Genomic DNA, 27,558 nt, shown 5'->3' on the forward strand with positions numbered 1-27,558 from the left:
TTAATGGTCACATGGTTAGCAGATGTTAATGGTCACATACACACGGTTAGCAGATGTTAATGGTCACATACACACGGTTAGCAGATGTTAATGGTCACATACACATGGTTAGCAGATGTTAATGGTCACATACACATGGTTACCAGATGTTAATGGTCATATACACATGGTTAGAAGATGTTAATGGTCACATACACATGGTTAGCAGATGTTAATGGTCACATACACATGGTTAGCCGATGTTAATGGTCACATACACATGGTTAGAAGATGTTAATGGTCACATACACATGGTTAGAAGATGTTAATGCAAGTGTAGCGAAATCCTTGTGCTTTTAGTTCCGACCATGGAGAAATATCTAACAAGTAATCTAACAATTTCACAACTACCTTTTACACACACGTGTAAAGGAATGAAGAAGAATATGTACATATTGATATGTGGATGAGCGATGGCCGAACGGCATAGGCAAGATGCAGTAGATGGTATAGAGTACAGTATATACATATGAGTTATGTAGGGTATGTAAACATAACTTGGCATTGTTAAGTGACTAGTGATAATTTTTCGTTATTAAAGTGGCTAGAGATTTATTTAAGTCAGTATTTTTGGCGCCACTCAATGTTAATGATGGCTGTTTAACAGTCTGATGGCCTTGAGATAGAAGCTGTTTTGTCTCTCGGTCCCTGCTTTGATGCACCTGTACTGACCTTAGCTTCTGGATGATAGCGGGGTGAATAGGCAGTGGCTTGGGTGGTTGTTGCCCCAAAGTGCTTTCAAGAGGCAGGGGTCAAATTGTGACATCAGTGATCTTCAGGTCAGAGCTCTAGAATGATGCCCAAGTTTGTTACTTGGGTGACCATTCAAGAGATTTGGCAGTCAGAGCGTGCCCCCCCCCCCCCCCCCAGGAGCTCAGTTTTCTTGAACGGACAGAAGTAGAATTTCTCAGAGTTCCCAGTTCTGAACGCAGCAAAAGCACCTGACCAAATTAATCTGGTACGAAACCATGGTGTCCAGGAAGAATGGGGAAATCGAAAACTCGAGATCTCAGCCGCTTTCAGTGGGAGAGTCATTGACTAACCAGTTTAACAGCAATCCACTTAACCCAACTATACACCTGCTGATAGCTGTATCAAATTATGGATGGGGATGAGTTTAATGACTAGTAAAAGCTGTGTTAAGCTATCTCCATTGGTGGCTAATCTTTTGAAATTGTGAGAACAAATTGCCAAAACACTGATTGCCTGTTGGATGATAGGGGATTGTTGTATTCAGACAATACTTCATTGCAATATGCCCCCCCCCCCCCCAAGAACATCCAGTACAACTGAAGCTATGCAATTACTATTGTGGGAACCATTTTGGCCATTGTAATATGTCCCAAGTCCAGCACAACTAAAGTAATAAGTCCTTTAAGAATGTGGCTTTCCTACCACAAGTCCAGACCAAGGGTTTATTGTTTTGCTGGGGCAGGCAGGCCATTAAGCCAGTTGTGATGTGTGCCAATGGTGCTTTTCTAGGTCAGTTGTGTGCACTGTGCCAAGGGCTCATCCACTTAGTGCACCAAAGCCCACTAGTGCGTCAGTGAAGCCACATCACCGGCAACAAAAAAACGTACTAGTCTCTTTTCTAGCAGCACCTTTGCACTTAACTGAAATAGGGTTGCCTCACCTAGCCAGTTTAAGGCTAACAGGAAATTGCTCTGGAGAAGCATTTTAAATGACTAAACTGCCACCACTCCAGCAGTTTGAAACACATCGCTTCGATTCTGATTAACAGTGACTGCATAGCCATTCAGCAGTAAAGGATGCAATTCCAGTAGTCTAAAAGAATAGCCACAATTTGGTAGACACTTGCAGAGTTGTAATGAACAACAAGCTGTACAATGTGACACTTCAAACAAATGCAAGTATATTCAAAATGAAAATTACAATACCAAACAGTTACATTTCTTTTTAATTGCATATCAAAACAAACTTGTGCATTCCAAGAATTGAACTTATACAAAACAATTGAACAAGTAACAAAAAACTCCTTGATTTGAAAGCATTTCATAGGTGGTCAGAAGCTGAACTACACTGACTGTCAAAAGTGTGGGTCCCTGGTGGGCTGATCTATCACAACCACAAGTGGCTGGATGCAGGGACAGGTGACAGAGCGCTGAAGTGAGTCGGGACGAGCAACACATCCTCCTAGTCAGACTGCCAGTCAGTAGTTGTTTCCTTTCAGACTTTATGTAAAAGGGAGGGGGGGAAGGGAGGGGGGGAAGGGAGGAGGCTGTACAGGCTTCTGCTTTTGTCCAATTACAATGCAACTTAGGTGTTGATTACAGTTATACAGCTAAAAGGAGATGAAAATAAAGGCAATGCTCGTGGAATGTACAGTGCATAGTGGAGGCTTGGGCTTCATGCTGTTGCTTGCTTCTCCTGTTCAATGGCTGCAAGGAAGGTGAAAACAGGTTAGTTCTTAATGTTTGCACAGTGTCTCAACTTATCAGTAAAACACCAATTTCAAAGGATAAATCAGCATTTGATGTAGAATAAACCAAACATACTTTCTTTGGTGGGCAAGGGGTTTTTCTCCTGCGTTTCAGTCTTCTTCAACTTGGTCTTGTCAAAGTTGGAGACTTCTGCAAGATCTGGCTTGTCAGACATCTTTGCAGAGGATCTGGTCAAACAGCAGATGAAACTGAATTAGACATTTAGGTTTCAATGGAAAAGAGAAAGCAAGAATTTATTCCAGATTGGCAAATATGAACAAAACCTGGTCTATGAAACCATATGGGCCTTGCACACAATTTAGCACAGCTTCCATCATAGTTACTCTTAATAGGCCCATACATTCAAATTAAACCCAAAATGCAGACAAAGAGCACAATCCCCTACAGCACATGTGTTGGGGTGGGGTGGGGGTAAGATTAAATGCTTTCATTCCCCCTGGCAGGGCAAGCAGCCCACATCTAAATTCGAGTAGATACAACCTAGTCCATTACTTTCCTAGATTTACAAAAGCAACGTAAAATTGCATTGTTTTATGCAATTTATTCTATGGGCACGTGTTCTCATGACTGGCGACAAATCTGGAGAACAGCATTGTGCCATTCTGTGAGAGCTATCTGCAGGCGAAGTAGTCTTAACCACCGCCCTGCTTGGCAGCATCGCAAAACAGGCTTGAGGCTAACTAGTGGCATCGACCATCAATGGTCAGCATTTGCACATTTGCTTTGTCATATTGACATTGTAGCACATCCTAAATCAAGACATGATAATATTTGTAGGCAACATTGTAGCCTACGTTAGAACATCCACACTATTGATAAGTTTAACTCAAAACACTTACTAGGGTACCAACTTCAAGTGATCGAACAAACAATTACATTATTGAATAGGACTTATACATCTAGAAATACATTGAGCAATATATTATATTGATTAAGCATTTATGCTTAAGGCTACTGCAGCGGTTGGACCATTTATAGCCTACACGACAGAACATACTACTTGGCTGTGAAGTTAACCTAGTTGGTTAAACATGCTATGTAGGCCCTACGACAAAAAATAATTTGTTTGCGCACTCACCGGAGGTGTATTGGATACAAATGAGTCTCAATCCAGATGGCGCGAACACAAGTGAAGGCGGGTTGGTCAATCAGAGTCTATTATACTCCGCAATATGCTAATTTTCAGCATGACGTCACGTCCCTTCACTCTCTTGCACAACTTGGTTAGGGAAAATATATATTACGTCATCTTTACAAGCGAGAGAGAGAGAGCACAAATAATAGTTGTGGTTTTATTTGTTTATCGTATTGGACAACAATTTTTTTTTTAATCTCATTTGATTTAGGGCACCATTTCAGAGCATTGCTGCCAACCCCAACCAGTTCAGTGTAAACCGGTAACTCTTCGTGATTGTGTCAATAATGACATCCCGTGGATTAACACAGTATTACATCAGATGGTAACCCTGACTTCATTGTTTTGCATCAGAAACATAGTAAGACTACTAGTTGATCCCTACTTCGTTGACTACATTTTAGATAATACATTTTCCATGATCGTAAGGCACACTGGTGCTGTGACTGTCTGTGTAGTTCAAAGAGATTCCCTATACAGTGTTTTGAATTTGTGATCTTTTGAAATGATAATTCATATAATAAAATAATGAGTCATAACAATTTCTGAAAATGTTGTCTTTATTGTCACAATTTTTGAAAATTATGTCTTTATTATCTGTCACATACCATAAGTGCCACTGACCGGCTGACACCACAACCCAATACCCCCCCCCCTGTTTGGCATTAAAGCAATGAATAGAACATTTATTTACATATTGTTGATTTCAGATGTACAGAATCATCCAATCATAAAGGGATATAAAAATAAATTGTTAAAAGGGATTGCAGTTGTTGTGTTTAACTGCTCAGTCTATTTGTGTGCGAAAGCTACCTGGTCCCTCTTGAGTCTCTGGTCTGACCTGTGCTCTACTTATTGGTGAAGTACCTGGAGTACATCTGGTTGTACATCACCTGGTTGTCTAACCTGACAGCGTTCCTCAGGCACTGCCAGAACCAGGGTTCTGCGGCTGCAGTCCGGGTCCATTCCAGAACACTCTTCCCACACAGACGACGCCGCAGACGGAGGAAGTGAGAATGCTGCAGTACAGGTTCCAGGAGAACCAGCACGATCACGTCCATGTTTTCATCCAGCAGCCTCTGGTGGGCCAGGTACACAGCCATCCTGAAGGTCCCGGTCCTGACATATGCCTCGGTCAGCACAAAAACGGTCTTGCGGCTCTGTCGGATGCTGTGGGTGAGGTTGTCTATCAGGGGGACTCCTGGGACCCAGTCTCTCTCCTCCAAACAGAGAGGCAGGTGTCTCTCCTGCCTCTCCTCCAGCTGCACCCGCAGGTGGTTCAGCACCCAGTCTGACACCCACAGGTCTCTGGTGTCGTAGGTAACAAAGGCACCATAGAGATTGTTTGTTGTTGCGGACCCAAAGGAATGGTAGCCCTTTAGCTTCGCCCTCAGGTAGTATAGAATATAGGAAGCATCCCAATAAAACATATGAGCTGCCATGGTGATGACCATGGTGAGCATGATCAAGGAAGCAGAGAGGGAGTAAATCAGGAAGGCATTGATGTCATTGACACATTCTTCAATGTCAAACAGTATCACTGGTTGGCCTCTCGTTTCGGCTGGCATGTTGCAGATCAACTCAGTGGCCAGTCCGGGGATCTCTACGTCTTTGTTATCTTTATTCCACAGGATGAAGTCGAGTAAGTCACAGGTACACTGGAATGGATTACCTTGCAAGGACAAGGTTTTCATGTAGTTTTCAGGGCCCGATAGGAAGGTGGTCTCGTTGACGATAGTCAGTTGGTTGTGGCTGAGGTCAAGTAATTGAAGGTTGTGAGCACCCTTAAGAAATCCATCAGAGAGTTGAGCAATCTGATTGTAGCTCAAGTCAAGCATCTGAAGTGCATTTGTGAAGTTTGAGAGATTTGCTGACATGTGATATAAAGAATTATAGCTTAGATCCAGACTATTCAGTTGTTGGAAACTAGCCAGTTTATCCCAATCAAAATGGGTGAGTAAATTATGACTAATGCATAGTTTCTGAAGGGTATACGGTAAGTTTTCATACACTGTTGATGGAATCTTCTCAATGCTGTTGAAGGATATATCCAGATAGGTTAAATTCACCAGGTTTTTAAAAAGTCTGTTGTATGATCCGTCCCTCTCTTTCCATAATGTGGCCAACAAATTGTGTTGAAATTGAAGTTCTTTCAAAGATGCGCTTGTCATCTGCTTAGTTGTTAATGTAAAAATGTTATTGTTTGACATATTCAGTACTTTCAAAGCCGGTAGATTTGTCAAGAAATTTAAATTATGTGTCACACCTGACACTTCAAAATAGTGGCTGTTGTAGCTTAGGTCTAAAACTTGTAGTTTGTGTAATTCCTTAAATGCATTGTTATAGGCCAGGTCAATCTTGTTAAAGGACAGGTCCAGATATGTTAGGGCTGGTAACGTTGTGAACTCTGTCCCATTCAGTGCTGCAGAAAATCCATTTCTTGATAGGTTCAGACATGCAATGTCACCATAGCCCTCAAATTGCTTTGGAGAAATAAAGAAGATATTATTTGAACTAAGGACCAGCACTCGACCAGAGTCAAAGCACTCTTGCTTCACAAGGCCGTGTTTTAACTCAAAGGAAAAATCCATTGAATGTGAATAGTGACTAGTGAGAGGTGACTTGTGCAGCTCCGACTTTGAATTGCTTCCTAAGACACGGCCTGGTGAATCGCTCACTGAAACTGGATACAGCCTATTTTCTGCGAGGTATATTAGTTTCAAGTGTGAGAATTTTCTGAATATGGTAGAATTAGAGCGAACAATGAAATTAATTCCCATGTTTAATGCTGACAGATTTTTTAGATGATGGAGAGGGCTGAGAGTATCTGACTGGATTTCTTTAAAAACATAACCTGCTATATGTAGTGTTCTAAGTGACACCAATTTAGAAAACTGTCTTGAAAGCAGTAGGGTGTCAGGGTAGGCTAACAAATCATAATTGAATGAAAAATCCATAACTTCTAGCTTTGGTAGATAGCTAAAAAATGTTCCTTCAGTCATAGCCTTAGACAAGAAATTATAAGAGAGGAACAGTTGTTTAAGATTGTTTAAACTCTCAAACCAGGAGTTCTTGATGAAACTGAGTGAGTTCCCTGCTAGGTGCAGTGTCTGTAACTCTGTAAGGCCATGAAATGCATGAGGATGAATATCTAGGAAAATATTGGGACAGGGGACACACGGAAATGGAGCATTGGAGCATCGTGGACAGTTTCCCTGTAATTCAAGGGTTTTTAGATGGGTTAGTCCATAGAAATCATCCTTATCAATATACTGTATCTTGTTAGATTCAAGCCATAATGTTTTTAAAGAACTGGGAAGTTCTTTTGGAACTTGAGTTAAATTATTAAAGGCCAATGTCAAAACTTCTAAGTTAATCAATGCTGAGAATGTGCCATTTCTTATAGTAAAATTATTCTCACAAGGATTCCAGTAGAAGCAGTTTTTGGATAAGAAGAGCTCCTTCACATGTGTTATACCAGAGAGGTAGCTCATATTCAAGAAATTGATTTTGTTATTGTCCAGCATGAGTATTTCCAGGCTGAGTGGGAGGTTTTGTGGAATTTCAATTAGGCCATTTCCATTAAGCCTTAGGTCCTGCAGGTTTGTCAGATTTTGGAAGGCATCTTCAGCAATGTGACTTATATGGTTTTTGTTGACCCAGTTGAGATTGAGAATGGTCAAGTTCTCCAGGTTAGAAAATGATTGATGAGATACATTCTGGATGTTGTTTTCTGATAGGTCCAGCACAGTCACATTCCTGGTGATGCCATCAGGTACCTTTCTCAGTCGACGCTCCTGACAATTGAAGATGATGTCATCTGTGGATTTAGTAGTATTGACCACCTGAATGTCACATGGAAACTGCCATGGCATCCATAAGGTACATGAGGTATTTATGACCAGGAAGTGACACAGGAACAATGATGCCAACTGTAACCAGCAGGTGGTAGCAGCCTGGAAATATAAAGTACAAAAGTGTGAGGATGGAAATATAATGACAGATTAATGAAAGACTAATGATTCATGATGAGATGTCTAACTAACGTGGAGTCAGAGGAGGCTGGTTGGAGGAGCTATAGGAGGATGGGCTCATATTAATGGCTGAAATGGAATAAATGGAATGTCTGCCAGCCTCCTCTGTGTGGAGTAGACCAACAAGTAGCCCAAGATGTACTCTTAAGGAGCATACCATTACTCCTTGAAATCCAAGGACCTTATAAGGTATTATATTTTCAGAGGTAGACTGGCTCTCGTAGAAAAAACAGCCATATACTCCATCTGAAAGTGAATCAATTATCAATTGCGATACAGTTCTAGATGCAGTTGAAGTCAGAAGTTTACATACACCTCAGCCAAATACATTTAAACTCAGTTTTTTAACAATTCCTGACATTTAACCCTAGTACAAATTCCCTGTCGTAGGTCAGTTAGGATCACCACTTTATTTTAAGAATGTGAAATGTCATTCCTCCTGACAGAGCTGGTGTAACCAAGTCAGGTTTGTAGGCCACCTTGCTCGCACACACTTTTTCAGTTCTGCCCACAAATGTTCTATTGGATTGAGGTCAGGGCTTTGTGATGGCCACTCCAATACCTGGACTTTGTTGTCCTTAAAAACTTCTTATGGCTGCAGGGGCAGTATTGAGTAGCTTGGATGAAAGGTGCCCAGAGGTGCCCAGAGGAAACGGCCTGCTCCTCAGTCCCAGTTGCTAATATATGCATATTATTATTAGTATTGGATAGAAAACTGTTTGAATGATGTCTGTGAGTATAACAGAACTCATATGGCAGGCAAAATCCTGAGAAGGAATCCAAACAGGAAGTGGGAAATCTGAGGTTGGTCGATTTTCAACCCAGCCCCTATTGAATACACAGTGGGATATGGATCAAGTTGCACTTCCTAGGGCTTCCACAAGACGTCAACAGTCTTTAGAAACTTGAATGAGGCTTCTACTGTGTTGTGGAGCCGGATGGGAACTCTTTGAGTCAGTGGTTTGGCAGAGAGCCAGGTCTTGGTCAGGCGCATTTCACATGATAGCGACCTGCGGTCCATGGCTTTCCTACAAAAATAGGAATTCTCCGGTTTGAATGTTATTAAAGATGTATGATAACAACATCCTAAAGATTGATTCTATACTAAGTTTGACAAGTTTCTTTGACCTGTAATATAACTTTTTGAAGTTTTCGTTCGACATTCGGCTGGACCTGCACGAGCGTTTGGATTTATGTACTAAACGCGCTAACAAAAGTAGCTACTTGGAAATAAATAATGGACATTATCGAACCAATCAAGCATTTATTGTGGAACTGTGATTCCTGGGAGTGCATTCTGATGAAGATCATCAAAGGTAAGGGAATATTTATAATGTGATTTCCATTGACTCCAACATGGCGGATATATATAGATTTTTTCTGAGCGCTGTCTCAGATTATTGCATGGTTTGCTTTTTCCGTAAGTAAAAAAAAAATCGGACACAGCGGTTGCATTAAAGGAGAGGTCTATTTCCATGTCTAAGAATTGTATTTTCATCAACATTTATAATGAGTATTTCTGTAAAATGATGTGGTTCTCTGCAATATCACCGGATGTTTTTGGAACTAGTGAACGTAACGCGCCAATGTATACTGAGATGTTTTTATATAAACATGCACTTTATCAAACAAAACATACATTTATTGTGTAACATGAAGTCCTATGAGTGTCATCTGATGAAAATCATCAAAGGGTAGTGATTAATTTTATCTCTATTTGTGCTTTTTGCGACTCCTCTCTTTGGCTGGAAAAATGGCTGGGTTTTTCTGTGAGTTTGTGGTCACCTAACATAATCGTTTGTGGTGCTTTCGCTGTAAAGCCTATTTGAAATGGGACACTGTGGTGGGATTAACAACAATATTACCTTTAAAATGGTAGAAGATACATGAATGTTTGAGGAATTTTAATTATGAGATTTCTGTTATTTTGAATTTGGCGGCCTGCACTTTCACTGGCTGTTGTCATATCGACCCCGTTAACGGGATTGCATCCCTAAGAAGTTTTAAGCCATTTTGCCACAACTTTGGAAGTATGCTTGGGGTCATTGTCCATTTGGAAGACTCATTTGCAACCAAGCTTTAACTTCCTGACTGATGTCTTGAGATGTTGCTTAAATTTTCCTCTCTCATGTTGCCATCTATTTTGTGAAGTGCACCAGTCCCTTCTTTAGCAAAGCACCCCCACAACAAGATGCGGCCACCCCCGTGTTTCACGGTTGGGATGGTTTTCTTTGGCTTGCAAGCCTCCCCCCTTTTCCTCCAAACATAACAATGGTCATTAGGGCCAAACAGTTCTATTATTGTTTCATCAGACCAGAGGACATTTTTCCAAAAAGTACCTTCTTTGTCACCATGTGCAGTTGCAAACTGTAGTCTGTCTTTTTTATGGCACTTTTGGAATGGCTTCTTTCTTGCTGAGTAGCCTTTCAGGTTATGTCGATATAGGACTCGTTTTACTGTGGACATAGATACTTTTGTACCTGTTTCCTCCAGCATCTTCTCAAGGTCTGGGATTGATTTGCACTTTTCGCACCAAAGTACTTTCATCTCTAGGAGACAGAATGAGTCCCCTTCCTGAGCGGTGTCACGCCCTGACCATAGAGATGCTTTTATTCTCTATTTTGGTTAGGCCAGGGTGTGACTAGGGTGGGTGTTCTATGTTCTTTTTTCTATGTTTTTGTATTTCTTTGTTTTTGGCCAGGTATGGTTCTCAATCAGGGACAGCTGTCTGTCATTGTCTCTGATTGAGAACCATACTTAGGTAGCTCTTGCCCACATGGGTTTTGAGAGTAATGAGGGAGTTGCTGTGTTGGTGCATGAGGCACGACATCTGCCCGACGGAGCGTGTCTGGGATTTGATGTCACCTGAGTCAGCTCTCCATACTCGTCCTGAGGTGTGTGCTAGCCATCTGGTGAAGACTGTGCCAGCCCCACGCACCAGGCCTCCTGTGCGCCTCCCTAGCCCTGCATGTCATGTGTCAGCTCGGCGCTACAGCTCTGCAAGACGTGCTTACCATGGCGGGCATCGTACTGGTCAGGCACCGTGTTATGCGGTGGAGCGCACAGTGTCTCCAGTACGTGTTCTTAGCCCGGTGCATTACATCCCAGCTCCCCGCATCTGCCGGGCTAGGGTGAGGATCCAGCCTGGACAGATGGTGCCAGCCCAGCTCTCCAGACCTCCAGTGCGTCTCCTCGGGCCAGGATATCCTGCGTCGGCGCTGTGCACTGTGTCTCCCGTGTGTCTGCACAGCCCAGTGCGTCCTGTACCTGTGCCCCGCACGTGCCGGGTGAAAATCACCATCCAGCCAGGACGGGTTGTGCAGGCCCTTAGTTCGAGACCTCCAGTGCGCCTCCACGGCCCGATCTATCCTGTGCCTCCTCCAAGGACCAAGCTGTCTCTCCGTCACCTTCTTCCAGAGTCTCCCTCCAGCCCAGAGCTGCCAGAGTCTCCCTCCAGCCCGGAACTGCCGGAGTCTCCCTCCAGGCCGGAGCTGCCGGAGCCTCCCGCCTGTCCGGCGCTGCCGGCGCCGCCAGAGCCGCCCAGAATCGCAGCCTCTGAGTCCAGAGGCGCCCCTCGGTCCAGAGGCGCCCCTCAGTCCAGTGGTGCCCTTTTTGTTCTCTATTTTGGTTAGGCCAGGGTGTGACTAGGGTTTTTTTATTTCTTTGTTTTTGGCTGGGTATGGTTCTCAATCAGGGACAGCTGTCTGTCGTTGTCTCTGATTGAGAACCATACTTAGGTAGCTCTTGCCCACATGGGTTTTGTGGGTAGATATTTTCTGTTTAGTGTGTTTTGCACCTGACGGATCTGTTTCGGTTGTTTCTTTTGTTCCTTGTTGCATTTAGTGTTCAGTTGATTCAAATAATGATGAACACTTACCACGCTGCATCTTGGTCCTCACCTTCTTCCACCAACGGTCGTTACAAGCGGTGTGACGGCTGCGTGGTCCCATGGTGTTCATACTTAGCTGCAAAATCTGGACCCCTACAAATCAGTTGGGCTAGACAATCTGGACCCTCTCTTTCTTAACTTCTTGGATATAGGGGGCGCTCTTTTAATTTATGGATAAAAAAACGTTCCCGGTTTAAACAAGATATTTTGTCACGAAAAGATGCTCGACTATGCATATAATTGACAGCTTTGGAAAGAAAACACTCCGACGTTTCCAAATCTGCAAAGATATTATCTGTGAGTGCCACAGAACTGATGCTACAGGTGAAACCAAGATGAAATTTCAAACAGGAAATGCCCCAGAGTTTGAATGCGCTTTGTTCCAATGTCTCCTTATATGGCTGTGAATGCGCAAGGAATGAGCCTACACTTTCTGTCGTTTCCCCAAGGTGTCTGCAGCATTGTGCCGTATTTGTAGGCATATCATAGGAAGATTGACCATAAGAGACTACATTTACCAGGTGCTCCGGTTGGTGTCCTCCGTCGCAATTATTGCGTAATCTCCAGCTGCATCTATTTTACCATTTGCTTCAGAGGAGAAACCAAATGACTTGTGTCATGCAGAAAGTAGATGTCCTAACCGACTTGCCAAAACTATAGTTTGTTAACAAGAAATTTGTGAAGTGGTTGAAAGACAAGTTTTAATGATTCCAACCTAAGTGTATGTAGACTTCCGACTTCAACTGTACATAACACCCTTTACTTTCATATCACATCAACATCATTTCACAAATGCATAATACACACTTACTGTAGACTGTTTTATCACAGTTTCAGCCGACAGTATTTTTCAGTGACAACATATTTCTGGTGGCCATCTTCTGTTACACACAGGTGTTCAGAGCATGCTATATAGCACTTTACCACAGGTATTTGGAGCATGCTAGATAGCTAATTATCACAGGTGATCAGAGCGTGCTAGATAGCTATTTATCACAGTTGATCAGAGCATGCTAGATAGCTAATTATCACAGGTGATCAGAGCATGCTAGATAGCTAATTATCACAGGTGATTAGAGCATGCTAGATAGCTAATTATCACAGGTGATCAGAGTGTGCTAGATAGCTAATTATCACAGGTGATCCGAGCGTGCTAGATAGCTAATTATCACAGGTGACTAGAGCATGCTAGATAGCTAATTATCTCAGGTGACCAGAGCATGCTAGATAGCTAATTATCACAGGTGATCAGAGCGTGCTAGATAGCTAATTATCACAGGTGATCAGAGCATGCTAGATAGCTAATTATCACAGGTGATCAGAGCATGCTAGATAGCTAATTAATCACAGGTGATCAGAGTATGCTAGAATAATAATTATCACAGGTGATCAGAGCATGCTAGATAGCTAATTATCACAGGTGATCAGAGCATGCTAGATAGCTAATTATCACAGGTGATCAGAGCATGCTAGATAGCTAATTATCACAGGTGATCAGAGTATGTTGGAATACTAATTATCACAGGTGATCAGAGCATGCTAGATAGCTAAATATCACAGGTGATCAGAGCATGCTAGATAGCTAATTATCACAGGTGATCAGAGCATGCTAGATAGCTAATTATCACAGGTGATCAGAGAGTGCTAGATAGCTAATTAGCACAGGTGGTCCCTCTGTCTTCCGTCTGTCTTCTGTAAACACGTACTGTAACGTGGATATTTGGCCATGTGGGATGTTATTTCTCACATATATCAAAGATAAGGTCCTTATGCTTCCAAAAACGTACTGCCATTCGTGTTAATGGCGAGACTGAGCGTCGGGGCTCTTAACAACCACCCCCCCACCCCCACCACAGAAGACGCCTTCACCCAAGGACTCTTATGTGTAATGTAATGGAGCTGAGAGTAAAGATCAAGGGCTGGCCTACAAGCATGCATCTTATGGTCAATATCTCAATAGCAATAGATTTGTGATGGAGGACATACTACTAATTTCCGCATACTAGTTATCTACAATATGTTTGCCTAGATAGAAATGGCATTTGTGAATGTAGTGATTGTGAAACATCACTACTTCCCCTTTAAAAAGTAACTTATTTTCTCATGTTTCATTATCAATTTTTCCACTTTCGAAAAGCAAAGACCCTAAATACGCTAAATAGACACACCCTACATATATTAATAATAACTGCAATTAATCAAACTTACCATATTGTTTACCGTTGATTCCTTGTGATATTTTGAAAGCCTTTCAAATAAGTTGTGCCTGGTAGTTTAGTTACCAATTAGCAAAACAGTTTAATAAAACTGCAGAGGTTCGTTTTCTTTTTGTTTCCATCGATGTAGTCCCTTGTGTAATGACTCAATTCCTCCTCTACTCAAACACACGTTGAAGTGCAACTAAAATTCCCCTTGCAGCTATAGTTAGTCAGATGTGTTCATCAAGCTGGTTGCTTGCCTCAATCAGGTGGATTATGGGTAGTCAGTGTTGGGGCATGTTATTAGGGAAGTTCTCCTCTGATTTTCTTCCTACTTTCTGTAATTAATTCATTTTTATACTTTCATATGGCATGTATAAAGAGATTAAAGGCAGAATCAGTTAAACATTTTGTGAATCATTATTTTATTAATGTATTGTTACCTTACTCTCCGCAGCACAGGAGATTGAGACAGTATATTTATAAGCATTGCAGTACAGCAAACATAATCAGTCAGTATTAGAGATGAAAATTCATATCTAAACATTCTCACCAGATACATTACATTTACTGTAGACCTTAAAACCAGATACATTACATTTACGGTACACCTTAAAACCCATCTTTAAGATAATTGTCACAGGTGATCAGAGCATGCTAGATAGCTAATTATCACAGGTGATTAGAGCGTGCTAGATAGCTAATTATCACAGGTGATCAGAGCGTTTAACAACAATTTACAATTTACAATTTACAACAATCACCACATTAAAAGATCAACACTACCCACTGGGCACTGATGTCAATTCAACGTCCATTCCATCTTGTTTCCATGTCATGTCATTTCAATGAAAAGACATGGAAACAACGTTGATTCAACCAGTGTGTGCCCAGTGGGTAAGGTGTATTCTAAGTGTAAAATTTCAAAGAATCTTCTTGAAGAGATTACTGTATTGTTTCTGAGTGTCTCTGACTGTCTGACACCATAGCCACAGATTCCCATCCCGCCATCTGAGCTAAATCAAACAGAATCTTCATAGATTAATTGAGGAAGTTCTCCATTGGTTTGCTTCCCTCTTTTTGTCATTAATGACATTACCCAATGATTACACAATCATTACACAATCACAAAAAAGGACAATGCTAAGCATTCTTAACAAATGGTGAAAAATCATTGTGTTTGTCCTTTTTCAAAGAGTCTCCTTGAAGAGATTACTGTATTGTTTTTGACTGTCTGTTACCAGTACACTCCTTAGGCTAAACCAAAAGTATTGCTGCGCTTGAGGATTTGTTGGCCACTCCATCACTGACCGCCTATACAACCTCTTCCTGAGTCTCAGGTATTTTGAGTGACTGGGGACTTTTTCCAGGAAAATCAAGACAATCACATCATCTCTCTCATCCATAAGTCGCTGATGGGCCATGTAGAATGCGGTCTTGAAGTCCCCGCTCTTGATGTACTTGTTCGTCAGTATGAACACGGTCCTCTTGCTCTGGTGAATGCTCTGAGACAGGTTGTCGATCAGGGGGCAGCCAGGGATCCAGTCTCGTTCCTCCAGACACAGCTGTAAGGGGTGGTCCCCTTGGTCCTCCAGCTGAACAAGCAGCTCCTTCAGCACCCACTCAGATACCTCCGGGTCCTTCTTGTCGTATACCACGAAGGCGTCGTAGGCAGTGCTCGGCGAGGACAGGCGTCTGTAGCCTTTGAACTTGGCCAGGAGGAAGTGGTAGAGGTACCACACGTCCCAGAGGAAGAGGTGGCTGGAGATGGAGAGGGCGATGAAGCTGAGCACCAGGGATGTGAGTAGGATGTAAAGGATGATGGATAGGTAGTTATGCTGGCAGGCCTGCAGTTCTAGGTCCAGGGAGATGACCGGATGACCCCTCTGGGCTCCTGGAGCAGCACAGGTCACAGCGGTGGCCAGTCTGGGGATGTTCACCATGGTGCGGTTCAGCCACATCACAAACATGAGGGCGTTACAGTTGCACATGAACTTGTTGTTGTTCAGGACTAACGTGTCCATTTGATCGACAACATCATCAGGGATGCTGGTCTGCTCAATGTTTTGAATGTTATTGAAGCTGAGATCCAGATTCTTCAAACTAAAGGCGTCCTTGAGGAAATACGCAGAGAGTTTGGATATTTGATTTTTGCGTAAGAGGAGAGTCTTGAGAGATTTGGTGCAGTTGGAGAGCTCTGGGGGAACTGTTGATATGCTATTACTACTGAGATCTAAGACCTCTAAGTGCTGAAGAATAATGAGCTTCTCCCAACTAAATATCTTCAATCTGTTGTTGTTGATGTAGAGATGAGTGAGTTTGTCTGGCAGGCCTTGGAAGACTTGCTGAGGGATGAAGTTGAGGTTGTTGTGAGAGATGTCTAGGACCCTCAGATTTAGCAGTTTTTTGAAGTAGTCAATGTATCTTGTATCACCATCTCTCCAAAGCATATCTAAACGGTTACCTTTGAACTCTAACTCCTCCAGAGAGAGACTCTCCAGCTCTGTGTTGGTGGATGTAGAAATCTTATTATAGTTCATTAGTAATCTCGTCAGATTGGTCAAATTTTTTGTGAAATTAAGCATGTGGGTCAAACCCTCTGATTCAAAGTAATGATTGTTGTTGCTTATGTCTAAGATAACTAAACTTCTCAGTTCCTGAAACGCTGTGGAATAGAGAAGGTCCAGACGATTGAATGAGAAGTCAAGATACTGTAAGTTAGTGAGGAAAGTAAACTCAGACCCATTTAGACTTTGGCTCATTGCATTTCCAGAGAGATTTAGGCATCTAAGGTCAGCAAGGTTCAAGAATCTGGAGTGAAGGAAAAATATATTATTCCTGCTGATATCCAGGGTTTTTCCAAACTTGCTGCACTGGGTATTGACGAATGAATTCAGCGTCCCATCCTCCTTGTCCTTGTATTTGCAGCTGCGAGCGTACTCATCGTATCTAAAATAATGAATCTCTCTCACTTCTCCATTGCTGTTATGCCCAGAATCTGACATTGGGGAGCCATGTATGGCTTCTCCTCCTGAAAAGGCAACAGACTGACCACTTTCAGAGGGGGATGATATTTTGTTGTCAGATAAATTTATTATTTTGAAGCTTTTCAGTTCCATTAGAATGCTGAGGTTGGTTATTTTGATGAAGTTGGTGCCCAAGTCAATGACCTCCAGGTTCTTTAGATGAATCAGTGGGCTGATGTCTTCGAGGGTGAGTTGCTGGAAGACGAAGGCCCTGATGCGGAGTACTTTCAAGGATTTCAGGGAGGAAAATGAGGAACTAAGGTGCAGTGTAGCTGGATACCTCTGCAGCTCGTAGTTAAAAGACAGGTCCAGTTCTTCCAGGTTGGGTAGAGCTCGTGGGAAGTAAGTAAACGCTATCTCTCGAGCTAAAAAGTTTGTTGAGAGATCAAGTACTCGCAGCTCTTTACAGTTCTGAAACCACTCTCTAAGCACATACGTGAGGGAGTTACTATGCAGGCGTAGTATCCTCAGTTTGGTCAATGTTTTAAAGGTGTTTGTGTCTATCTGAAGGGAATTGTTAGGACACGGAATACAAGGAAACGGTGCATTGTAACAGCGCGGGCAGTTTCCGCTCAGGTCAAGTATCTCCAATTGGGTTAGGTTATGAAAATCTTTGTCAGTAACCATTTCAATCTTGTTATTATAGAGATACAACTCTCTGAGACTTGTCGGTAATCTTGGGGGAATGTAGGATAAGTTATTTGACTTGAGGGATAGGAGAGTCATGTTACCAAGCTGTAAAAATGCTCCCTCCTCAATTTGATAGGAAACATTACATGGGTTACGATAGTAACAATTTTGACCCAGGTAAAGAATCTGTACGTTAGTGATGTCAGAGAGGTTCCTTTTCAGAATGGTATATATTTTGTTCACCTCTAGACTGAGCAGAATGAGGTTCGGAGGGAGACCCTCTGGGATGGTGGAAAGCTGATTCCCATCCAAATACAGAGCCTTCAGATTCCTCAGGTCTTTGAAGGTGTTCGTCTTGATAGTCACACTCTCTGTGCACATGCGGTCCTTGGGGCCGATCTTGATGGGCACGCAGTTACAGCGCATGTCGATCTCGGTGAGGTTCTCCAGGCCCTGGAAGGACGTTGAGTTAATGTGAGGGATGTGGTTGATGGTGAGGGTCAGGTTGGTGGTGTTTCTGGGGATGTCCTTTGGGACCTCTAGAAGTCCTCTCTCAGTGCAATCTACGTTTACCATGGTGTTGTTGCTGGCCAGGGTGACGTCACAGGGTAGGGTTTTGGGGTACCAGCTTCCAGCTTCCAGCACAGAGGAGCACCACAGGCCCAGCAGTATCACCCCACACACGTGGAAAGATGTACACTCTGACCTCTGGGGGAACAGGACAGTGTTATTCCTAGAGGGGTAATGATAACACACTCTGACCTCTGGGGGAACAGGACAGTGTTATTTCTAGAGGGGTAATGATAACACACTCTGACCTCTGGGGGAACAGGACAGTGTTATTCCTAGAGGGGTAATGATAACACACTCTGACCTCTGGGGGAACAGGACAGTGTTATTCCTAGAGGGGTAATGATAACACACTCTGACCTCTGGGGGAACAGGACAGTGTTATTCCTAGAGGGGTAATGATAACACACTCTGACCTCTGGGGGAACAGGACAGTGTTATTCCTAGAGGGGTAATGATAGCACACTGTGACCTCTGGGGGAACAGGACAGGGTTATTCCTAGAGGGGTAATGATAACACACTCTGACCTCTGGGGGAACAGGACAGTGTTATTTCTAGAGGGGTAATGATAACACACTCTGACCTCTGGGGGAACAGGACAGTGTTATTTCTAGAGGGATAATGATAACACAATCTGACCTCTGGGGGAACAGGACAGTGTTATTCCTAGAGGGGTAATGATAACGAGTCTTATTTGCATGTCGCCTCTCATAAACCATAAATAAGAGGTTAAATATGTGTCCAGAAAACAAAAATGTTTCCTGAGCTTTCTTGTATCTCCTAGATATAGGACAGACTCTTCAAAACTTCATTGCTTATTTATTTTTAGATGTCTGATTCAATGCGTCTCTGTAGTAGAAAAGGCCAAATTCAATGTTATTGAATTTATACCTTAAAGGGGTCCTAAAATCCCAAATTAAATAACTAAATGATCCATGGTATGACCATCATGTTAGCTTAGATGTTAGAGACAGAGGTTAATCCCCAGTTTAGAGGTTAATCCCCAGTTTAGAGTTAATCCCCAGTTTAGAGGTTAATCCCCAGTTTAGAGGTTAATCCCCAGTTTAGAGGTTCATCCCCAGTTTAGAGATTAATCCCCAGTTTAGAGGTTCATCCCCAGTTTAGAGATTAATCCCCAGTTTAGAGGTTAATCCCCAGTTTAGAGGTTAATCCCCAGTTTAGAGGTTAATCCCCAGTTTAGAGATTAATCCCCAGTTTAGGGGTTCATCCCCAGTTTCTTCATTTTCATCAATCTTTTTTTAATCCTTGCACAATGGATGTGCATGCTACACCCTATATGAATTGTATTATCATATGGAATATATTACCATATTAAATATATTACCATATGAAATATATTACCACATGAAATGTATTACCATATTACATGTATTACCATATTACCATATTACATGTATTACCATATTACATGTATTACCATATTACCATATTACATGTATTCCCATATTACCATATTACATGTATTACCATATTACCATATTACATGTATTACCATATTACATGTATTACCATATTACCATATTACATGTATTACCATATTACAAGTATTACCATATTACATGTATTACTATATTCTATATTACATGTATTACCATATTACATGTATTGCTATATTACATGTATTACCATATTACATGTATTACCATATGAAAGGTATGCTTACCATCATGTGAGACAGTATTGTTCAGATCAATGTTTTTGTGTGGATAAGTTCTCACGGTTCAGTTCTCTCTTACTGTAAAATAAAAGGAGTACTAAGAACGATAAAATGTTCATGTGAAAACATGAAAACAACAGGCTGATGGAACGAAGGACAACAGATGTGCGAGTGAAAGTGTCTTTAATAGTTTCCACTTCCCTTTAGGCAGATGCTAGACACCTATCTATCAATAGGCACATAGTACAACTGTTGCCTAAGGTCAAGTTCCTAAAATCTAAATTGTTAAATCAATGTTGTCTATTTCTGGTGCAGGCTTAATTGAAGCACTTAATCAGCATTTTCTGTATGTAAGCTTTCTTGGTTTATAAATCCAATACTATACATTCAATAGCTTAATTTACATATATATATTTACATATATATATATTTTTTAATCATTTAAGCAGTTTGCAGCAGTACTGATTAATTGTGTGTGAATGGAGCTTCTTTCAAGCATGTGCTCATCCTTGATTTTTAACATTTATTGATAGGAATATGCATTTAGTTTGTCTTATTTATGATAGCATTGCGGTCTTCAAAATGTTCTGCCTTAATATTAAATCTAAAGAGGGATTAAAGTGGATTTTTTCCCCCCAAACGATCTACACAACCTACTCCACATTTTGAAAGTGAAAGAAAAATTATATTCAAACAAAGATGTCTTGATTGCATATGTCTTCACACCCCAGAGTTAATACCTGGTGGAATCCTGATCCTGACAAACTCTCCAGTCCCTGCCGGTGACAAGCATACCCATACCATGATGCTGCCACCAAATACAGAGCGTTTCACTTTGTGATGTGTTATATTCAAGTTTTTAATTTAGGCAAAAAATTACATTTCTTTGCCATGTTGTCTTGCAGAATTACTTAAGGGCCTTGTTGCAAACAGAATGTGGATTTAGGGCTTCCTTCTTTTCAAGTTGTCATACAGGTTAGTAATGTGGTGAATGAAATGTTGTAAAACACTAAGTATTTGGTGGCAGCATCATGTTATGGGTATGCTTGCCACTGGCAGGGACTGGGGAGTTTGTCAGGATCGAAGGAAATATGAAAGGAGCAAAGCCAAGGTAAAAAGTGCCTTAGGTCTCTATTCAATACGTATTGTAGAAGTTCAGCTTTACAGCGTGATTTAAATTTTAAAGCAATGTTCCCATGTTAGCGGAGACTGCATTCAGTATGTTGCCCTACGATTTGTGAAAAGTTGATCAAATCTTCTTAAAAATGATTCACAGCTGTAATTGTTGCCCAAACTGCTTTCACCAAGTGTTAACTCTGGGGTGTGAATAAACATGCAATCAAGACATCTTAGTTTTCAATTTGGTATTTATTTGGAAGAATTTCAATACATTTCGTTTCACATTTCGTTTAGATTTAATTTTAAGGTAGTAAAATGTGAAAACTTTGTGAAGGGTGTGTAGACTTTGACTATAGGCACTGTACAAAAGGAGGAAACGTGTTTACTTGGAGACATGTGCTGACACATTTCTCTATTTTCTTACCACAGTTTCAGGTTAATTTTTTCTGTAAATGAAAGTGAAACAAACCTAGGTTTAGAGAAACACACCACAACACTTTCCATCAGTTGGGTGTGCATGCAGGGACAACTGGAACATTAGCTAGTGGCTGCAGTGAAAAACAGCGCTGTCTGTGGCTGGCAAGGTTAGAATACACCATGCAGACACACTCTCCAGCTTCCAAACAGTAAATAATTAAACATTGTTATTCAACCAAACATGGTCCAGGAGAGTTTTTGGTATAAATGATGAGAAAGATGAAGTAAGCTCCCTTCACTCATGCAGAAAGGGGCTTGGCTTTAGAGAACAAGAAAACAATATTCGTGAAATATTTTGAAATTGATAATTGAAAATTGAAATGGACCTTTACATTGTAAGCCATTTGTTATCAGAAGAATAAAGGAGACCATAATCAGGTTGCAGCGTTTTAAACCTTTAATATGTTACAGTGCTGACTACCTAAATAACAGGAAAGTACTCAGTGATCATGTGCAAAGATTCATAAACTACGGTGGATTCAGCAAATGAAAAAGATTGAGGTCACAATGGACTGTATCACATAATATAATTTATTGTCTTCCACATTGACTTGTCTAGAGCTCTTTGTCATATAATATGTATCATGTGTAAAATAATATTTCAATACAATGAATACAAATATAATGCAGATCCAATAGAGGTCTATCTACACATTACACCCCATTATCAATTTGTAAAAGTATACTTATCAAGTAATATCAGTGTATATACCCTAAGGGGAATTCTTTTCTGGTCAGAGGCCTGAATATAATCTCTTTTAAAAGTGTCATCACGATTCAGAAAAGGCAAAGGTATGTCACAGCACTTCACATTGGTTTGAGTCGAATAAACCCATGTCTCTAATGTATGGCTTTGAAATCACTAATCAGAAAGACAACCGTGTTGTTCTGTTTACTTGTAAGGGAGTGTTGTAATTGAGCAACTCAGTGTATTGACAATAGCAGACATGGTGGTAGAGTGATGTGTCATCGGGGGAACTGCCCGAAGCCGTTTCAGCAGTTGCAAGCAGACATAACTCACGACGACCTCGTCACCTTGGCTACCAGCTCGTCACCTTGGCTACCAGCTCATCACCTGGGCTACCAGCTCGTCACCTTGTCTACCAGCTCATCACCTGGGCTACCAGCTCGTCACCTTGGCTACCAGCTCGTCACCTTGGATACCAGCTCGTCACCTTGGCTACCAGCTCGTCCACCTTAGCTACCAGCTCGTCCACCTTGGATAGCAGCTCGTCACCTTGGCTACCAGCTCGTCACCTCCAGCTCATCACCATGGCTACCAGTTCATCACCTTGGCTACCAGCTCGTCACCTTGGCTACCAGTTCATCACCTTGGCTACCAGCTCGTCACCTCCAGCTCATCACCTTGGCTACCAGCTCGTCCACCTTGGCTACCAGCTCGTCCACCTTGGCTACCAGCTCGTCTACCTTGGCGACCAGCTCATCCACCTTGGCGACCAGCTCGTCTACCTTGGCTACCAACTCGTCACCTTGGCTACCAACTAGTCACCTTGGCTACCAGCTCGTCCACCTTGGTTACCAGCTCGTCCACCTTAGTGACCAGCTCGTCCACCTTGGCAACCAGCTCGTCCACCTTGGCGACCAGCTCGTCCACCTTGGCGACCAGCTTGTCCACCTTGGCGACCAGCTCGTCCACCTTGGCGACCAGCTCGCGCTGACCGGCTCTCATGGCTAAAGCCCTCCACCAGTGACATGCAGGCCTTTGTTAAGCAGCAGAGCATGTGGAAATTGAGTCAGGGTGAGCAGGGTGCACCAGGGCCATGTGACTACAGGCGCTGCCTCACTCTAGGGCCTTCATGGAGAGCAGCTGGCTGAATCTCCACAGGTCGGGCTACCTTACCTCTGACCTCTGGACCTCTTTCTGGCCCCCTCCCTGACCTCCACTGGAGCGCACCAGGGCCATTATCTAAAGGGAATCTCTCTGTGTGTCTGGGACTCCCTTGGGGAGGCTGTAAGTCTTCCCTTCAGTGAGTTCACATGGGCCAGCATTGTTCCAAGACTCATATCACTCACAGTCACAACACTGGCCATGTTGAGCTGTTCAGCCACAGTGGAGGGTCCAGAGGTGTATAGAGAGATTGTGTTCTCTACCTCAACACTGAGGTTGCTAGGGAGTGATTGGGTTCTTTGACCTCCAGAGAACGGCTGTGGGATGATGTTTTCTCTACCTTCATCTACATCGTCCCCAACCATGTTGGTCTTCCTCTTGGGGAAGCATTGAGTGAAGGGCCCGTGGCACCTCCTCCAGGCTCATCCACCACCTCCTGGGGTGCAGTCTGGGTAGTGGCATGGCTCGGAGCTGCTTGGCATCCAGTGATGCTGGCAGCAAGATGGAGGCGCCTATGAAAAGCCTCCTGCCAGAGGACTGAGAGCTAACTGATCTAACAGACCATACTGAGCCCTGAGACAAGCTCTTGGAAAGTGTCTTGGAAAAAGCTAATCTCCCCTCTGTGGCTTGGTGGGGTCATCGGGTGACTGGAGTCTCTGGGCGCTCCTCCCATTCAGAGTGGCTTTTGTTTTTTCCAGCAGCGCTTCGAGGCTCCCAGATCCAGGGTGTGATGCTGTTCCAGCTCCTCCTCAACATCCGACTCCTGAGGCTGCTTGTGATACGTTCACATGGGTGTACGCTTGAGAGGAATGCCTGGGTGCAGTGTGGAAAGGACTCAGGGCTGTGGCAGCCCTGCTGCTTTGGCACACTGGGAACACTGGACTCTGGACATGCTGCTGCTACTGGTAAATGATGGTAGTGAGTTGGTGGTGGGGGTGGCGGCGGCGTTTACCTCAGAGAGAGCTGAGGAGGAGTCTTTCCCACCAGCCATCTCCAGCTGTGTACAAGCTACACTAGGGGGAGCAGAAATACAAAGAGAATCATTAAGCATCTCCCTGACAACATGGTGCATTGCTTTGATCTCTCATCACCCTTTCCTGTTTTCATCAGAGGACTTTTTTAGAAAGATTTTTTCTCTAATTATGCTTTCACAACGTAGCTTGATTTCTAGAGAATGGTGTAAAATGGAACAACGTTGCATTTCAGCACTTTGACCAACTCTCCCTGCAGCAAGTGTTGTATAATGCACTGAGAAGGCCTCACGCACAGGAATATTATTACAACAATCCTCTACACATCACAGGAGGTTGGTGGCACCTTAATTGGGGAGAACGGGCTCATGTTAATGACTGGAACGGAATCAGTGGAATGGTATCAAATATATCAAACACATTGGTTTCCATGGTGTTTTGATGCCATTCCATTCGCTCCTTTCCGGCCATTATTATGAGCCCTCCTCCCCTCAGCAGCCTCCTGTGCTACACATGCATGCACTGTATTATTGTATAAATACTACTGACATTCTACTGTCTTTCTGTCTGAAGGGATAATCATACCCTGTCACTGTGACGCGTATCCTAATCCCCACTAGTGAATCATTTATCAACAGCCACACTTCCCTCCTGGAATTATGTCTCCCAAAGCCACTTAAAATCCACTTAAAAAGTATATTTTCCTGTGTTTTATACATATTTCCACACTATGAGGTTGGAATAATACTGGGATAAGACCTGTAAGCACACAGACGTCATAGGAAAACACTTATTTAGTTGTACCTGTGGTTTCTTTGATCTTGGGCATCCGGTGGCAGTCATCTCCTCGTACGGTACCGAACCCAGGCTCGGCACTGGTGGCTGCGTGGATCTTCCTCAGCAGGGTGGGGTCCATGGTCTGATGTCTAGCCTTGCCTTGCTGTGTGGCCTGGCCTTGGGTGCCATACGCCTTCTCCTCCCAATTCATATGGCCCATTCCCTTGAGGGAACACTCCGAAAGTAGATGCATGTTTTCTCCAGCGCAGAGGGGGGAGTCCCTGGGCGTCACACATCTGCTGCTTCCTGTACTGCAGCCAGCGTCTATGGAGGAACACTGTGAGCTCTGGAGGGAGTGGACACCCTCGCTGCTCTGTAACGATGGCATGTGCTTACTAAGGTGGTACTCATATAGCCGTGTGACATCCTGCTCAGCTGAGGGGATCCTCGACTGCTGCTGCTGCCGGTCGCTGCTGGGTAAATTGGCTTCCTGGGTACTGTGGGGGTCTTTGGCATGGGAGTGTGACTCAGCGTCTAACCAATGGCTCCTTTCATTCCAGTCCTGCTTGTCTCCCTTAATTGTTACCCTGCCAGAGAGGGAGGCTTGTGAGTCATTCACACAGTCTGGGGAAAGATTGTTGGCCACTTTGTTTTCAGGCGGCCGGTGATATCTTGGGGGCTTCTCTCGATACGGATATGGCGTTCGGCCCAACTCGAATTGGTTCATGTACGGAGATTCCCTTACAATAGCATTATATTTGGGTGGCTCCCCTCTATTTGAGTGGACTTTGCTGTTTTGCTTTTCTCTTGAGTCACTGGTATCTCCCTGAATCCTGCCCTCAGGGTCACTGTGCTTTCCTGGCTGCTTGCTCATCAAAGAGCCCATGTGCAGTTTGCTAAAGTAGTCGGTGGGGGACTTGGTCTCCATGGTCTCTGGCTCCATCTCTCCCCTTTCTGAGTATATGATCTGGGTGGATGACACACCTGGGGACTTGGCCCCTTCCTCTTTCTTCTTCTCCTCCTCCTCCTCCTCCTCCCCCTGGGTCTCCTGAGGGTCGTGCTGTATGGCCAGGGCCTTCCCGTCCTCATACTGTGTTACAGGCAACTCTATTTTCTCCTCAGTCAGAGTGTGGTAGCCCTCAGTGGTGGCCACAAACAGTCTCAGGTGGGTTTCAGACAGTTTCTGGGCAGCGACCAGCTCTGAGCTCTCTGTCATCTCAGAGGAGTTAGTCTCGTTGCCAGAGTCTGACGAGGACTCGGGGCTAAATGCCCTTGATAGTTCTATACCTGTGTGCCACAGAGAGACAGACATTTTATTAACAACTTCACCTGAGGCACCTGAGAGATATTATAAAATGGTACACATTTCATTGGTACAAAAAGAACGAAAGCTATGAGTTGAAATGCATTTGTGCACCGTTTCATAAATTATAAAAACAAACAAAATGATACACAAAAAAAGCTCTGGAGACAAAATGAGTGTCACACAGCAAATGTTTTACGTTCAAAATGAATGACACATTGCACACACAAAATGGAAACACAGAACAAAATGTTTTTTTTAATTGAAAAATCAACAACAACAAATGAAAAACGTTCATGTCTGGTTAATTTTCGTGGTGTTAATGAATAAACGTTACAGTAGTGTAAGAAGAAGAACCTGAGCTATTTTCTGACTGTGGTTTTGGGCTCTGCTCCTCAGAAGCTGCCAGGGCTTCCAGGGCCTGTAATGTGGACACCACAGCTTCGTCCAGGGCCCCCTCAAGGCCCTCCTCCACCTGTGTGGTGACTGAGTCTATGATGGACACTGGGATATTATCACGGGTCCCCTGGCTCTTCTTGACAGGCACCCGGCCCCCCCCGTGCTGCTCGTCCTCATCAGAGCGGTCCCTGAAGCCTGGGGGCGGGGCTGCGATGGCCAGGTTGAGGGAGTGAAGCAACACATCTTCGTTGTCTTTCTCGTCCTTACCCTCCCATGGCGGGGGCAGGGAGGTCAGGTCGATGATGTCATCGCTGGACCCAGAGAGCGTGAGGAACCTAGCCTTGTCCAGATCCCCCATCAGTCCCATGTCCTCCTCGCAGCTGATGTCCTCCTCATCCTCGTCCGCGTCTGTGGTATCCGCATAGCAGATGTCGTGCAGCAGCGGCTCCTCACTGCACTCGGTGTTGCCGAAGATTTTGTCAACGTACGGATATCCCTCCCCGGCCATCCCCATGAGATCCCTGCTGTTGTAATCCTCATCTAGTCGCTCATACATGGGGTCGTGTAGAACCTCTGGGCCTTCCTCCATCAGCCTCTGGTATCCCAGGTTCTGGGGGTCCACACTGTCTAACAGAGGATCCCCGAAGGTGAAGGAGACCTTGGCACTGCGGGGGGAGTCCTGGGGTTTGGGCCTGGGGACACAGAGGTAGGGTTGGAGATGTGTTGGACCACTGGTTCCCCCTCTGGCATCCACCCTCTCTGCCATTTGCATGCAGTACTGGGGCGGCTGCTGGATCTCAGTGATATAACCAGGGTCCATGTAGTCTGTGTCTCTATTGGTGGAGGGCTCTCTGGTGCAGCGCTGGTTGTTGTGGTGCTGGTGCTCCTCACATCCCCTAAAGGAAGCGCTGTATGTCCACTCTATGGCCTGGTAGACCTGCTTTACTCTGGAGTCATGGCCTGAGGATAGGAACCAAACCAGGGGTTGATAATCAGATTTC

The 27,558-nt window shown here is 43.5% G+C and overlaps 3 protein-coding genes across 3 annotated transcripts in view; all 3 read right to left on the reverse strand.

Annotated features, from left to right (window-relative positions):
- Positions 1-1,939: 1,939 nt before the first annotated feature.
- On the reverse strand, positions 1,940-14,020 carry LOC109870891 (toll-like receptor 8). Its single transcript, XM_020461584.2, has 4 exons — positions 13,768-14,020; positions 3,580-7,592; positions 2,556-2,668; positions 1,940-2,438 (listed from the first exon to the last, which is right to left on the reverse strand). Exons 1-2 carry the CDS (start codon positions 13,768-13,770, stop codon positions 4,485-4,487), a joined length of 3,111 nt encoding a protein of 1,036 aa, XP_020317173.1. The 5' UTR covers positions 13,771-14,020; the 3' UTR covers positions 1,940-2,438; positions 2,556-2,668; positions 3,580-4,484.
- Positions 14,021-14,161: 141 nt separating this feature from the next.
- LOC109870899 (toll-like receptor 7) lies at positions 14,162-19,835 on the reverse strand. Its single transcript, XM_020461594.2, has 2 exons — positions 19,669-19,835; positions 14,162-18,121 (listed from the first exon to the last, which is right to left on the reverse strand). The coding sequence occupies exons 1-2, from the start codon at positions 19,672-19,674 to the stop codon at positions 14,948-14,950; spliced, it is 3,180 nt and encodes a 1,059-aa protein (XP_020317183.1). The 5' UTR covers positions 19,675-19,835; the 3' UTR covers positions 14,162-14,947.
- Positions 19,836-21,637: 1,802 nt separating this feature from the next.
- LOC109905262 (FERM and PDZ domain-containing protein 4-like) overlaps positions 21,638-27,558 on the reverse strand; it is a 64,430-nt gene continuing 58,509 nt past the window's right edge. The window contains exons 15-17 of the mRNA XM_031801100.1: positions 26,516-27,517; positions 24,883-26,142; positions 21,638-24,120 (exon numbers count right to left, since the gene is read on the reverse strand). Coding sequence (XP_031656960.1) covers positions 24,116-24,120; positions 24,883-26,142; positions 26,516-27,517 — 2,267 coding nt within the window. The 3' untranslated portion in view covers positions 21,638-24,115. The remainder of the gene's footprint in view (positions 24,121-24,882; positions 26,143-26,515; positions 27,518-27,558) is intronic.

The sequence above is a fragment of the Oncorhynchus kisutch genome, linkage group LG2, assembly GCF_002021735.2.
Source record: "Oncorhynchus kisutch isolate 150728-3 linkage group LG2, Okis_V2, whole genome shotgun sequence".
Lineage (NCBI taxonomy): Eukaryota > Metazoa > Chordata > Actinopteri > Salmoniformes > Salmonidae > Oncorhynchus > Oncorhynchus kisutch.